The sequence below is a fragment of the Aulonocara sp. 'chitande type north' Nkhata Bay genome, linkage group LG22 (assembly GCF_057382095.1).
Source record: "Aulonocara sp. 'chitande type north' Nkhata Bay isolate Kocher_YH1m ecotype deep benthic linkage group LG22, A_spYH_male_GT1.1, whole genome shotgun sequence".
In the NCBI taxonomy this organism is placed as follows: Eukaryota; Metazoa; Chordata; class Actinopteri; order Cichliformes; family Cichlidae; genus Aulonocara; species Aulonocara sp. 'chitande type north' Nkhata Bay.
The window spans coordinates 24,585,675-24,600,929 of NC_141364.1; the positions used below are offsets into that span (position 1 = coordinate 24,585,675).

Consider the following 15,255-nt stretch of genomic DNA (forward strand, 5'->3'; position numbering starts at 1 on the left):
ATAGTGGTTGTCAAGAAGAAAAATGGAGACATTCGACTATGTATTGACTACCGCAAACTCAACCTGCAAACGATTAAGGATGTGTACGCATTGCCCAACTTGGAGGAATCGTTTACAGCACTCACTGGATCGAAATGGTTCTCTGTGCTTGATCTCAAATCTGGTTATTATCAGATAGAGATGGATGAAGCTGATAAAGCCAAAACCGCTTTTGTGACGCCAATTGGGTTTTGGGAGTTCAACCGAATGCCTCAAGGAGTTACTAATGCACCTTCAACGTTCCAAAGACTCATGGAGAAGTGCATGGGAGACTTGCACTTGAAAGAGGTCCTCGTGTTTTTGGATGATTTGATCATATTCTCCAACACTCTTGAGGAGCACGAAGACCGTTTGCTGAGGGTGTTGAATCGCTTGAGAGAATTTGGGTTAAAACTTTCTCCAGAAAAATGCAAATTCTTTCAGACATCCGTCCGATACTTGGGCCACATTGTTTCAGAAAATGGTGTTGAGACAGACCCAGAAAAGGTTGCCACCTTGAAATCCTGGCCAATTCCAACCAACCTGAAGACCTTGAAATCTTTTCTGGGATTCGCTGGCTACTATAGGCGTTTTATTAAGGGATATGCCATGATTGCCAAGCCACTCAACAACCTCACACGTGGATATCCATCCACACACAAAAGCTCCAAAAATGAGACTTCTAAGAGCTCACAGTTCGATCCCAAGCACTCCTTTGGTTCCAGGTGGAGTCCTGAATGTCAGTTGGCTTTTGATACCCTCATTGACAAACTTACCACTGCACCAGTTCTAGGTTTTGCTGATCCGGCACTGCCTTACATTCTCCACACAGATGCCAGCACCAACGGATTGGGCGCTGCCCTTTACCAAGAGCAAGAGGGGAGACTTAGGGTGATAGCCTATGCTAGTAGGGGGTTGTCATCCAGTGAAAGTCGTTACCCAGCTCACAAGCTTGAATTCTTGGCACTGAAGTGGAGCGTGACAGAAAAATTTCATGATTACTTGTACGGAGCAAGCTTTACAGTGGTCACGGATAACAACCCACTTACCTATATCTTGACATCAGCAAAGTTGGATGCTACCGGCCATCGTTGGCTGGCTGCTCTTTCTACATTCTCGTTCAAGATACGGTATCGAGCAGGCAAGCAAAACCTGGATGCAGATGCACTTTCCCGTCTGCCCCATGATGGTACTTCCTCTGGGGAACCTGCTCAAAAAGATGAGGAGCTAATTAATCAGTTTACTCAACAACATCTCTCAAGCAGCAGTGATGGTGAAATATCAGCTGAAGTTGTCGATGCGATTTGCCAAAGTGGTGTTGTCAGGACCCAAGCTGAGAATAGTTTGGTTGAATCCCTGTCCATCAACACAGCAGTGCTTCCTGAGAATTACTCAGAAGATTCACATGGACTTCCTGTTATTTCCACCATATCCCATTCTGAGCTTTATGAAAAACAGAGAACTGATCCAACTCTTCAGGAGGTTATTCACCAGTTGGAGTCAGGAGAAAGAGTTCCTCTGACAGCCAGGAAAGAGCTTCCTGAAATTCCTCTTCTCCTTCGCGAACTGAACAAATTGGAGCTGATTGATGGTATCCTCTATAGGATAAGATATGAAAATGAACAACCATCATACCAACTGGTCCTTCCGACAGAACTGCGGCAAACTGTTCTCCACAGCCTCCACAATGATATGGGCCACCTGGGAGTGGAACGGACCCTTGACCTTGCCAGGACTCGGTTCTATTGGCCAAGAATGGCAGTGGATGTGGAAAATAAAATAAAAACCTGTGGCCGGTGTATTCGCCGGAAAAGCTTGCCGGAGAGAGCTGCTCCTCTGGTTAACATTCGGACATCACGTCCGCTTGAACTCATTTGTATGGATTTCCTCAGTCTCGAGCCCGATACCAGCAACACCAAAGACATCCTGGTACTGACAGATCATTTTACCAAATATGCCCTTGCCATTCCAACACCAAACCAAAAGGCAAAAACTGTGGCTAACTGTCTTTGGGAAAACTTCATTGTTTATTATGGAATTCCAGAAAGACTCCATACAGATCAAGGGCCAGACTTTGAGTCGAAATTGATAAAGGAGTTATGCGCCCTGTTGGGAGTCCAAAAGTGTCACACAACACCGTACCATCCAAGAGGAAACCCAGTAGAGAGGTTTAATCGCACTCTACTGGCCATGTTGGGAACTCTTGAATTCAAACAGAAATCCAAATGGAAACAGTTTGTGAAACCACTTGTCCATGCCTACAACTGTACCAAAAATGAAGTCACTGGCTACACCCCATACGAACTAATGTTTGGACGTTGTCCTCGTCTCCCCATTGACCTCGCTTTTAATCTTCCTGTACGTGAGAAAGAACAACAGACACATTCACAGTATGTACAAGACTTAAAAGCTAGGTTGAAAGAAAGTTATCTGCTATCTTCAAAGAATGCTGCAAAGAACGCTGAGAGGAACAAGACTCGATTTGACCAACGTATTATACCGTCCAAGCTAGAAGTTGGAAGCAGAGTTTTGGTACGGAACATGAGGCTGAGGGGCAAACATAAACTTGCTGACAAATGGGAACCAGATGTCTTTGTAGTGCTGAAATGTGCCAAAGATCTCCCCGTCTACACTGTAAAACCAGAATGCAAAGACGGCCCAATTCGCACATTGCACAGAGATCTCCTTCTTCCGTGTGGGTTTCTTCCTGCAACAGAGTCAGGACCATCAGATGAGACTATTCCAATCACACCCTCTTTAACTCGTCAACAGGCCAAGAAACAACAGGAATCTCCTGAGTACTTTGTTGAAGAGAATGTATTTGAACCGACCTTTGTCCACCTTGCCCCGCTCCCAATGGAGTTTAGAGTGGAGAAGTCTCTCAACCCCCTACAGTCTTTTCCCAGTGGTGAGGAGGAAAGACTTCCTCAAACATCTACACCTGAAATGGAATCAGCTGGAGAAGCTCTGTCAGGATCCCAGAGGGAAGACCCATTGGAGTTTGACGCTGATGAGACATCAGGGGAAGATTTGCTTGAAATCTTACCCGAACCCATTCTTGAAACCATGTCTACAGACTTGTCCGATCCTGGAGTCTCTGACAACTTAGCGGCCGAGCCTAGTCCTGTGACATTACCAACTCTTAATTGCTCAGATTCGGTTATTGACCCCCCTCTGAGGCGGTCAACGCGTCACAGATCACCACCTAGGCGACTTCAGTATGCCCGCTTAGGCAATCCATTGATATCAGTTGTTCAGTCTCTGTTACATAGTCTGTCAGATGCTTTGACCACCGCAACCACCAATTCTAACCCTTCAGTCGTACATATTGTGTAGTGTTGTCATGCAACGGGACGTGCATGTATTCAAGGGGGGAGGGTGTAACCCAGAGTAATTTCCTGCACTTATTTCCTGCCATTGAACGCATCACAAATGCATGACTCCAACCACATGACTTTGCTCAGCCAATCGAATGGCATGTAGGTCATAGTAAGCCTGTCCCGGCTTCCTCCCGTCAGATGCGTGGAGGCAAGCCAGGTGACAGAGCTGTTGCAGATGCTGATTACTGTGAGCCAGAGCCATAATGTTGTTGTGCACTGAACAGAATGGAATTGGCCAGGTGAACCTTTTTTGGGTATGGAAAAGGATGGCGAGCCAATGAACGGCTAGGAGCAGGACTCATTCTGCATTGAAGCTTCCACTGGACTGGTAGGAAGCTATCAAAGGCGACGCTCTGTCCCGTAATTTCCGAATACACTGATTTCCACAATCATACACACCAGTTCCCCCGTTTATGGACAATAGCGCTTGGACATCTCTCATGGATATTCAGATAAAACTCATGGACTTCAGTGTGGATCAGTGTTTTCGATGTTAACATGTGTTATTTATGGGGAACTTTTTTTGAGAATCTATATTGCTTGGTATAAGCCAGAAGAATTTGCTTAGTTGTTTTTGTGCACCCCCACTGGGTTTTTCTATTAATTAAATAGCTACAGCAGGAATGATTATTTAAGCTTTCATTTTCTTTTCTTAATTTTCTTTGCTTTCGGTTAAATACATGGTACCTGCAAAAGCATTTTGTGTTGTGTGTATTTAATTACTGCCCATCAGCTCCAGTAGCATTCCTAAATCTTCTGATTAATAATAATCACACTCAATCCCTAGCCTGTATTAACTCATTAGCGCTACATCAGTGTTACACAACCAATAATAAACACTAGCTCTGCTCATTTTCCTTGGCCAACTGTTTGCCAGAATTAGAGTGGTAACCATTCTAGGCAGCTGCTTCCTGTGGGTATTTTTGGGACTTTGAACCAAGGTAGCTCATCACTGCATTGCACAATTGCCAGAAAAGCCTTTTTCCACAAAGGTTCAGTGTGGTTCTTTCTGGAAATACTTTATCCAGGCAGTGTCCTTATTACCTAAACCATACACAGTTTCCAGTAGGCAGAAAACATGCCACCTATAATTAAAAGCTGGAAATACACCAGATAAGTGCAAATCAGTGCCATGGGAATTCATGCAGACTTATTAGTAGTGAGCTGCTGAGGCAAAGACCATCAGCTGCATTGGATATTCACAATCGCATATACACGTGTCTTGAAAAGTTGGGTCAGTTTAGAAGTTTCCAAAATTTAAAGCAATTGAGCAACTTAGAAGTTAAATAGAAGGCAGTTAGTGGTAATATTGGCATCACTGAACCAAAGTAGCCTGAGCCTGATCAATATGTTTATTTAAGCAGGAGACCACACTTGTTGTGGTGTGCAAAACAGAAAAGTACTGAAAATTAAGGAAGAAAGAAAAAAACAACTGACAAGGAGCTTTCTGTCTTCGATTAAATTGCTAAGTTATGGCTTAGAATCAACTGCAAGAATATATTTTCCTGATAAATGACATATTAAAGTTCACAGCTGGTGACTGGTGGTTTGCCATTTTCCTGGATTACAGCTGACCACCAATCATTTAGATGTTTAGCAAGGGCAGAGTGACAAAAAGTCTGTTCATGGGAAATTAGAGTTTTGTGATTGAGTGCTTTTGTGGTATTAATCATCCTCAAGCGTAGGAGTGCCACCCCCTCACATAGATTTACCATTTACCCATAATACATTGACTTTCTCATTTGCATGCCTTGGCAGACACTGTCCAATTAGGATCCATCAAACTTGCAGGCTTTCTCATGCTGACTTTGATCTGTTTTTTTTGCCTCCTCGCAAGTCTCACAATTGCGTTTTTTTCCACAGTTGAGATCTTTTTGTCTCTTCCTCTTTCTCTTCTCGTCTGTCTTTGCATAGCTATCTCTCTTCCCAAGTATTACCTCTTAGGCAGCAGGCAGACAGATTTTGGATGAGTCACCCAGTGTGTCTGATACCATCAGCCCTCTCTGTCCCCCCCACACTCTCTCTGCTGATGCCTCTCCGTTGCTTCTCTCAGCCTAAAAGGGCAAAGGAGGGAGTGGCATCTCTCAGCATGAACTCTTTCCCTCATACTTTCCCCCTTCTGCTTCCTTCTGCCTCCTCTCACTTGAGACAAAGTGACATTTACAGAGGGACACTACATCTCCTTGGGAGCTCCTGCTCTTTTTGGCAAAAGAACACTCAATAGAGCGATGGAAGGCAAGGGGGTATAAAAGAGGACTATTGAAAAGAGTGAAAAAGTTGAAAAGTGCATGGGAGAATAGCAACAACAACAGAGATGGATAAGAGGGGTGTGTGCTGAGGTGGAGGAGAAGAGGAAGAAAGGGGATTTGGAACTAACATGAAGCGAGAGGGACAAGGACAGTGTCTGAAGTTGTCTGACACACTGACTTTTCTTTACTCATGTTTCGTGCATGTTGGTAAAAGGCTTGCTTTTAGGAATGAGGTTTTGATACTTCAGCAGTTCTAGATACACAGTAATGCTGAGCTACTATAACTGCTCAAAGGAAACAAAGTGACAGTGTCTCCACCCACACAAAGTGTGAAACCAGCGTCTTGCACCTGACTTACGTTTTCAGCTGAGAAGCATAATTACTCTGGATATGGAATGTGTAGCTGCCAGAAACTTTGGGAAGGCGCTGCAATATTCTCACCTTTCTTATTTTGATGTAGCCACCAGAGCATGTTAGTGTCATTTAAGGAGTACATTTAAATTAGGCTGAAATGTTGATGGTTGATGAGACAGGTAAATCTAATTATTTAGTTGACCAGTGCAACTTAGCTCAAACTTAATTTATGTTAAATAGTAAAACTACAGACTTTATGGAAAATCATCAGGCTTATCCTTAAAGAAAAGAGGGTTATTAGTTTTAAGCTATGCTGTCCACATCCTTCATTTCTCCACTATCTTCTATTGTCTATTATCAATGCACCAGAGGTGCTGCACTGTTAAATCAATCACATTATACATACTACTACTCACCGGTTACGTGGAAGGGCAAACACAGACCTGTCTGAAGGAGTTTATGAATGAAACAGATGAATAATGAATGCAATCCAGGTTTTGATGAAATGTCAGGAGATCAAGTTATGTTTGTTTCTTACAGCTGCATGCATATAGGTCATGCATATTTAAACAGTGGTAAACATTAGGAGCGTTCATAGCGACTAATTTTCTGGGCGTTTAAACAAGAGAACAAACCTGCAGCAGCGTAGTGTAAAAGAAAACATTTCAAACTGCGCACACTTTAAATGCGCAATGTTAAATATTAGCCAAGCATATATTATATCTGTATTTTAGGAGATACATGAAACTGTTAATTACGTTCTTGATTAATTCAAGCGTGTTTTAAATGTTGCTGAAATTTGCAACACTGTGCGTTGTATGACATTGCAAATTCATAGGTTTTTTTTATTATATTTTGCAGAGTTATCTAACCTTAGCAGTGCTAGTAGCAGTAGCATTGGTTTCTTCCTTGGTAGGCTCAATACCCCAGTGCAGAATATGGTTACACATGACTTCAGTTACTGATTTATATTTCAGTTTATCCCAACAAAGCCAACATACGGCCATTTTTAAAATTAGTTTTTACATCAAAGTACTGCAGAAGCTGGTTAGCTCTACAGGTTAGAACTGCTCTCTTTACTTTCCCTGTCACTAGTCTACAACTTCTATTCTCAGAAATCGCGAGAGAGTGGCCAGTGGTGTCCTAACAACTTTGGCCTGTACATACTGTTACTTGTATTTCTGACACTGATTAGCAAGGGCAGCAATAAATCATACAGAGCATTTACGCACCACAGCCCAAAGTTGCGTCTTGAACTTGTCACAAGTTTCCATTTCATTTTCATTGTGCTCCTAGCATCAGTATAGCCATTGATGAGTTTTAGCAGATTCTAGTCTAGAGCTGTTTGACTTTCTTTTTTTGGGGGGGGTTGAAATAAAATGTTAGATATGAAATATTTTCCATTTGCCTCAAGCTGTTTTTGTTGTTGTGAAAATTTCATTGCATTGTAGTTTTCAGCAACAAGAGCCTTTGAACAAGATAACAAGGGGGATATGGGATAAACTGGCCGATGGGCTGAAAGATTTGGAGTTTATTTTGAAGGTATTAAAACGTACTGATTTTCTTTTCTTTCAGAGCAAGAAGCCGAAACAGAATCTACAATGTACTATGTCATTGGAGCCATCTTGTACAGGACACTTGCCATCATTTTACCTCCAGCGACGTGAGTACTTAATTATTCTTTATTGTTATTGAGGATTTAAAACCACATTTCATTCTTATCTTTTCGCTGTCCTTTCTTTTACCTTTCTGTAACTCATTTTTTTCTTGCGCTTTGTCTGACTTTTTAATCTCTCTCGTGGTCTCTTCATTCTTACAACAGTCTCTCTTTATTTCTGTGCATTTTCTATTTTTTCCTTCCCTTCTTTCGAACTTCCAGTTCTCCATATGTCTTTTCTTCCCTTTTACAACTCTGCTGCTTCTCTTGTGTCCTTGCGCCTGCTTACCACACTTATCAAAAAGCACACTTCCCTAGATGTTTCCCCCTTCCTTTGAGTTGTCAGTATATTTTTGGAAGTGTACACTGAGCTTGGATTGGGTGTGGGCCTAATGGGTCCCAAAACTTGCATAGAACATGCAGTAATAAAAGTTAGAAGAAATCAGGAGGTTGTGAAAAAGGGCATTGTGATATGGTGTTTGTGCTGGCCCTGGGCCCTTTTATTCAGGTCACTGCTCTTGGTTGTGGATTAGCTGGATCTGTTAAAACCCTTTTCACTCTGTAGCCATGCTGAATGTTAATGGGTGCAGTATTCTGTTTTTAGTCAGGCGCTCGCTTTCTTCTCTCTTTTAGATTTCCTCACCTCCTACTAGTTTGCTTTTGTTATTTGTTGGTATTTGTATGTATTATTTTTGGTCTTTCTCCAAAGTCATAGAGCCCATTCAGCTCCATCTTAAATGTACACCAACACTTGTCTAAAAAACAAAAAAGATAAAAATAAAAAAACGAATGTCTTTACAGTCCGCCTGCAGTGATCAACTCCAAAATCCTGACCGTGACAATACGACCGGAACCACAACCCAGTGAGCCCATGGTGGTGGTGGAGCTGTCACCGCTATTAAATGTAAGTATATAAAAGGCTGTTTTCTTTTCTCTGGCAACTATTCAAAACCGCTAAGCTTCTGCTTCGGACCACTGAGAAAAAGTTAGATTGTCTTGTAAGCAGTTTTAAGGGATGAAAGAATGCATCACATCATGTTTTTTATTTTCATCATCTAAACTTTCCCAAATGAAAAAAATAAACCCAAAACATTTAAAATAAATGAAGTAAATGAAATTTTTTCTAGTGCAAGGGTTTGAATTTTTCTGCTTGTAGTAAGTATTTTCCAAGAAAATAAATTTGTTTAAGGCTTTAACCCTTTAGAGCCGATCGGAGCGGGAACGCTCTGTTTATGCGTAACTATTTTTAAATCCCAGTAGCACTGCAACCACGTAAGCTAGCGCAAAAAATTTTTTTGCATATGAAACCGGAGGAGTTGTACTTACATCTGATGCCATCAGCTTGTCCTAGGTCACGGTTTCCTTCCACATAAAGCTTTGCAAAAACTGCATAAAAAGCGCTTGCAGGAACAAAAACATAATATTCCAGAAACACGCTTTACCGATCTGATCAGCTGTTCAAAACACTTCCTACGTTGGAATAGACGTCAGCGCGAACTTTTGCATTTCCGCCATTACCTGCCCGAAACCGGAAGTGACGTCATTTTCGCGGAAATGTAGTCTTTTTTGCGATCAGGGCCTCAGGGCCTATACTGCTCTTTTTAAAAGTTATCTTTGACTTTATGACTTTCTGTGTCGTTTCTGGGATGCTTAGGACTCATATTGCACTGCTGGAAATAGTTTATTTTGATGCATATGCTGCTTTTTTGCAAATTTGCAGTATAATATTTATTTTCGTTTTTCCTGCAGTGTATAAAAATTGGTGTATTTCAAAAATAAAACTATGAAGACACTCAAAATAATTTTCCTGTGGTGGGAAACTATTTTGTGCAACTTTTTTGTATTTACAGTTTTGAGGGATAAGACTCTTAAATTTCTCTAACTACAAATATATGTCAAAAAATCAAAAACGATTTTCAATTTTTTTGTAGTTTATTGCACTTTTTTGCAATTTATGTAATTACTATGCACTTAATGAATACATATTATTAAAATCTGGGCTATATTGATGTATTGATGTATAGCAACTTGAAATGCTCCCAAAAATGGCTCCACAGCATGTAAAAATATAATATAAGCTCTGGCGGACTTGGTTCTATGGTAGGTCTTAAAGGGTTAAGCAACTCCTCTTCTCCCAGCCGACCCATGTTTTCTAAGTTCAGATGAAGCTCAAAGTGCTGCATGCTATAAAGCGCCATAGCGCTCGGTGAATTGCCTGAATAAACGCAGACCTTTTTGACTTCCCTGTATCGCGCTGTCTCCTGGTAGCTGTTCAGTTTATATTACATTGGAGTGCGTTATTATAACGACTCATGGGGTGTCTTCAGCGGAAAAGGACTAAGTGCTAGTTTAATGAGAGGCATGCTTCACGACCTCGATGTGATGTGGGTTTCTTTGGGCATTCTGCTGTGTAAAGGTGGACATAGTTTTGAAGATAATGTTAAATATTTAACAGCTCCCTCCTGACAACACACACACACACAACCTCCTTCAGCTATCTTAGTGAGGACCTTCATTGACATAATGCTTTCCCTAGCCCCTTACTCTAACCCTAACCATTAAAAATGAATGCCTAACCCTAATCCTTACCCTAAACCTAACCATAACCTAATTATAACCCTGACACTAAAACCACATTTTGAGCCTCAAAAATGCCTTTAAATGCCTTCAAATTTGTGAGGACCGGGTTGTGTGTCCTCACAAGTGACTGTTGGTTCTCACAAGTATAGTAGTAGTATAGTATAGTCCTCACAAGTGACTGTTGGTTCTCACAAGTATAGTAGTAGTATAGTATAGTCCTCACAAGTGACTGTTGGTTCTCACAAGTATAGTAGAATGCAGATTTTGGTCCTCACAAAGATAGCTAGACAGGAACACACACACACACACACACTATATATATATTGACGAAGACATGCTAAAATGAAAGTGGAATCAGTTTCTTGCTGTGTTGACCAGGACTTGAGGGTCAAAAGTATTGCAAAGTTTCATTTAGAAAGACTTAGTATTCATTCGCTATTCTCTGTGAGTTCATCTCCCTGCTGTAAACCACTGATTCATTACACAATTATGGCAGTTTCTTTATATGCCTCTATCTTTTATCTTCCTATTATTCTGCTTTTTAACGCTTTTGGCAAAGCAAAGGTATTGCAGGTTGCACATCCTCTTTCTAGCAGATGATGTCTTAATGCTGATCCTTGCATGCTGCTTTGTACTATAAACCAGAGGCTCCCGCTGAGGACGGACACTTATCTGGCACACAGCCCAGGGCTGACACATATAGTAGATCACATGCACACCCTAAACCAGTGGATGAGATGCCATTGTTACTATTTTAAACAATATATCCTATGTATATCAAATTATTCTAAACATTGGGGTGGGAATTGTAAATGGAATTTTTTTAAAGGAAGAGTGATGACAATTAATGCAGCAGATGCATCTAGTCCCTTGATATGCCATGCATCAGAAATGCTCTGCCCTATATTACTCATTAATCAACTGAATAGTCTCAAGTTAAATTAAAGCAGCAACAGTATGGCCCTTGCACCTCAGTGAACATCCAGGTGTGCTGAAGGTGAGACGTTTTACGCAGTAACATGAATGAATTAAGCCTGGGATGCTATTTGGGTGTTGTATAAATTTACCGCTGATCACCTGTGAACACTAGGTGGCGATAAAGAGTGTCCACCAACTAAAAGTCTTGCTGCTGTACGTAATTTGATAAACCACTAATGAAAGTTTCATGTAGATGAAGTGATGATGATTATCACCTAATGCTTACTTCATGTTGCTACTAGTACTTCAATAAAGCGATTGTAGGTGGCGCTGTAGAATCATGTTGAACCGCCCATGTTTAAGACCCAAAAATACATAAATTTTCACCAGACCTGACACATGTGTAAAATTTCATGAAGGCGGAAGTGCAGCTTATCCTTGCTGACACAGGGCTGGACAGTTCGTCATTCCATCTTATGGCTAAAGGAGAAGCATGATGGTTTTACAGTGGCCTTGCACACAGACTACAGGCAACTTTGCAGATGTTGTCTATAAGTTGTTGTTGGTTATAAGAGGCAGTGTCACAAACAATCGGTCTGTGTGGTACTCTTGTTTGTGCTGTTATTGGTCCTTGCCAGCCACAGAGAAGAGCGGGTTATAACATACAAAAAAGCTGAAGCAAAACTGTATGTATAAAAAAAATGACAAGAGTATGGAAAGGCTTGGAAAAATCTGGAATAGCAACAGCACATTGCCATTCACTGCTCCAGACAAATAGCTACATTGGGCTGCACAACCTAGTTAGAGGTGCCTTTACTTGGGAGATTTTCTATAGAAAGCACTGTAGTATCTAGCCATCCCAAGGAATGTACCTATCTCCCTTCTGGAGGTAGGTACAGGAAAGGTCGACAATGGCAGAAACCTTAGCCTCAACAGGATGAATCTGGTCATAAAGGTTCCTTCAAAAGTTAGGTGACAGTGGCCTTGCCAAACTCACATGTTGCCAAGTTTAGTGTCAGAGAAGCTTCTGCTTCAAAAAAAAATGATTCATTGTTGCAATGTGCTATGCCCAATGGGGAAAATAAATAACCACATCAACTAGATAAATATTGCAGTTTGAAACATTACCCAGGACGGTGGTCATTAGCCTTTGAAAGGTCACAGGTGCATTTTTCATCTCAAAAGACCATCACAGTACACTGCAAAAAGTGATCAGGCGTAACAAATGCTGAGACTTCAAAAGCTATTTCAGCAAGCAGGATTTGGCAGTAACCTGTAAGGAGGTCTAACTTACTGACATCTTTTGCTGAGCTGATGCTGTCTATACAGTCCTCAGCGTGAGGTATCAGAAAAAAAACAGACACTAGCTGTGTCCCAAAACGTAGGCCGAATCCTTTGGAGGACCCGGCCTGCGCGGTCTACGTGGGCCAGGTCCTTCGAAGACCGAAAAGGCCGGAAGTGCGAGGCTGTGAAATGCGACAGTCTAGCCTTCAGATTTGCGTCACCGCTGTCTCGGTGGAGTTTAATAAACTCGGCCGTCTGCTCTTTGCTATCTAAAATATAACAGGACACTGGCGTAAATTCTTGACCGTCTCACAGTTTGTTTGACGTTTATTCAGCTGTGTGAAAATCCCAGAGAAACCCACCCGAGGGATTAATAAAGTTTTGTTTAATCTAATCTACTCTAATAACTTTGATCTACGCCAAACCGATTTACTGCAGAACAAATAAAACATCGAAAAAAGCCAAACAATTACATTTTTAAGTCATCCGAGTGACTTATATATTATCTTTAACCTGAGAAAATGATGAAGCCGGGAGTCCGCTGCTCTCGCCGGGTCGAGTGACCATTGAACCCCCCCGGCTAGCTATCGAGCGGGTGGGTAACAGACGTCTCCGAAAATGTCGGAGCACTTTTGCAAATATGCAATGTCTTAATAAACCAAGCAGATATTTGAAGTTTACATGGCTACTTTCTCGCCTGAAAGTATGTTAAAAGTTTATTTTGTGACCCAGAAAGATTAATAAGAGTAATATTAAAACTTAATAGCGGCCGCCATTGTTGGGAATTGGAATTGGCTGGGCCAGGCTATGAATTCTGGGATATGGTGGGCCACACCTGACCGATCCTTCAAATTCGGGGAAATGAAGGACGCATTTGTTGGCTGCATTTGAAAGAGTCGACGAATTTGGACAGCCTTCGTCGCCTAGCTGTGACGTAATCGGCCTTCAAATGCGGCCTCCGAAGGATGCAGCCTACGTTTTAGGACACAGCTACTGTCTGCGTTCACTTGTGAGGAAGCGTTGAGTGCCATCTGAGTTTGCCGTGCACAGACAGGGAGAACTCAGCGGACTAGAATTAGGTTTGCTTATGCTGTGTTCCAGCGAGTACTTTACTCCGTTCTTCGTCATCTCTTTCAATTCAAATGTTATTTAATTTAAAATTTAATTTGAAGTGCGCCGCTATGACAGCAAATCACCTTTGCTACACATATGTTATTCCTCCCAAGAAGGTTCTTTCTGAAACTTAAGTCAAACGGATCAGTTGTCATGCTCACAGCTGTTAACAGACCCAAAAACCAAACAGTCTCCAAAACCAAACTTCCACCATCTAGTGCTGGTATGAGAAGTCCTCGACATGTGCTCCCAACTATGTTACATTCCCAAAATGGTTTACAGGTAACATAATACTAGATGGGGGAACATGAGGAGTTTGTTTGGGTTGGTTTAAACAATTTATTGCCAAAATGTTAACAATGAAGCATAAGGCGAGTACACCAAACAAAAAAAGCTCAAACTTAAAATAAAACTCCATCAACAAATTACCTTAGTTAAAAGAAAGGTTCCAAATCTATACATCAACTACATATCAACCAAAGAAAAATAGGAGAAAAAGGTGTACGTCAAAAGAAAATGGCAGCTCTCCCTTACAAGTTTCTTCTGGCGACTGCAAGAGAAGGCAGAACAGCTAAGGATAAATCTTTTAGGTTTAGCAAGAAAAAAACAAGAAAGGCAGAAACTTAGGAAAGCTAACCAAAACAGGTAAGGCTTCACTCAAAAACAAATGCTGCTCTAACAACCAAAAAGATTGGTCAGCTTTTATCAACTTTGAAGAGGCTGCAGGATTCCGACTTCAGCCAAGGACATGAAAAACAAGATCATCAAGAGTCAGTAGTAGGGAAGGGTGGAAGTCAGGACCTGGAAGCAGCACAGTAAATATTTCCTCATCCTAAGCTTTATATTTTTTAAAAGGAATATAATACCTGTTTTTGGAAATATTTGGAAGAAATTCACAGAAGCACAGGGAGTACATAGAAAAAGAACAAGCAGGAAAATCCCGACTGAAGTTTAAGTGAGGAACCCTTCTGTGAGGTGAGAGTGCTAACCACAGCACCACTCTGCCTTCATTTAAACTGTAACCGGGTTTTAATCATAGCCACACAATTCTGTAATTGCTACTTGAAATTAATTGGGCTTTTAGCAGCTCCTGAATACAAAATACAATAGAGAATAGTAGTCTTCTAGTACTAAAATAGGCTATATTTTTGATAGAACTTCATTACAGGGAGTGCAGAATTATTAGGCAAGTTGTGTTTTTGAGGAATAATGTTATTATTGAACAACAACCATGTTCTCAATGAACCCAAAAAACTCATTAATATCAAAGCTGAATGTTTTTGGAAGTAGTTTTTAGTTTGTTTTTAGTTTTAGCTATTTTAGGGGGATATCTGTGTGTGCAGGTGACTATTACTGTGCATAATTATTAGGCAACTTAACAAAAAACAAATATACCCATTTCAATTATTTATTTTTACCAGTGAAACCAATATAACATCTCCACATTCACAAATATACATTTCTGACATTCAAAAACAAAACAAAAACAAATCAGCGACCAATATAGCCACCTTTCTTTGCAAGGACACTCAAAAGCCTGCCATCCATGGATTCTGTCAGTGTTTTGATCTGTTCACCATCAACATTGTGTGCAGCAGCAACCACAGCCTCCCAGACACTGTTCAGAGAGGTGTACTGTTTTCCCGCCTTGTAAATCTCACATTTGATGATGGACCACAGGTTCTCAATGGGGTTCAGATCA

The 15,255-nt window shown here is 41.1% G+C and overlaps 1 protein-coding gene across 1 annotated transcript in view; it reads left to right on the forward strand.

Annotated features, from left to right (window-relative positions):
- adgrb2 (adhesion G protein-coupled receptor B2) overlaps positions 1-15,255 on the forward strand; it is a 266,754-nt gene that overhangs the window by 156,705 nt on the left and 94,794 nt on the right. The window contains exons 14-15 of the mRNA XM_086279307.1: positions 7,577-7,664; positions 8,460-8,562. Coding sequence (XP_086135433.1) covers positions 7,577-7,664; positions 8,460-8,562 — 191 coding nt within the window. The remainder of the gene's footprint in view (positions 1-7,576; positions 7,665-8,459; positions 8,563-15,255) is intronic.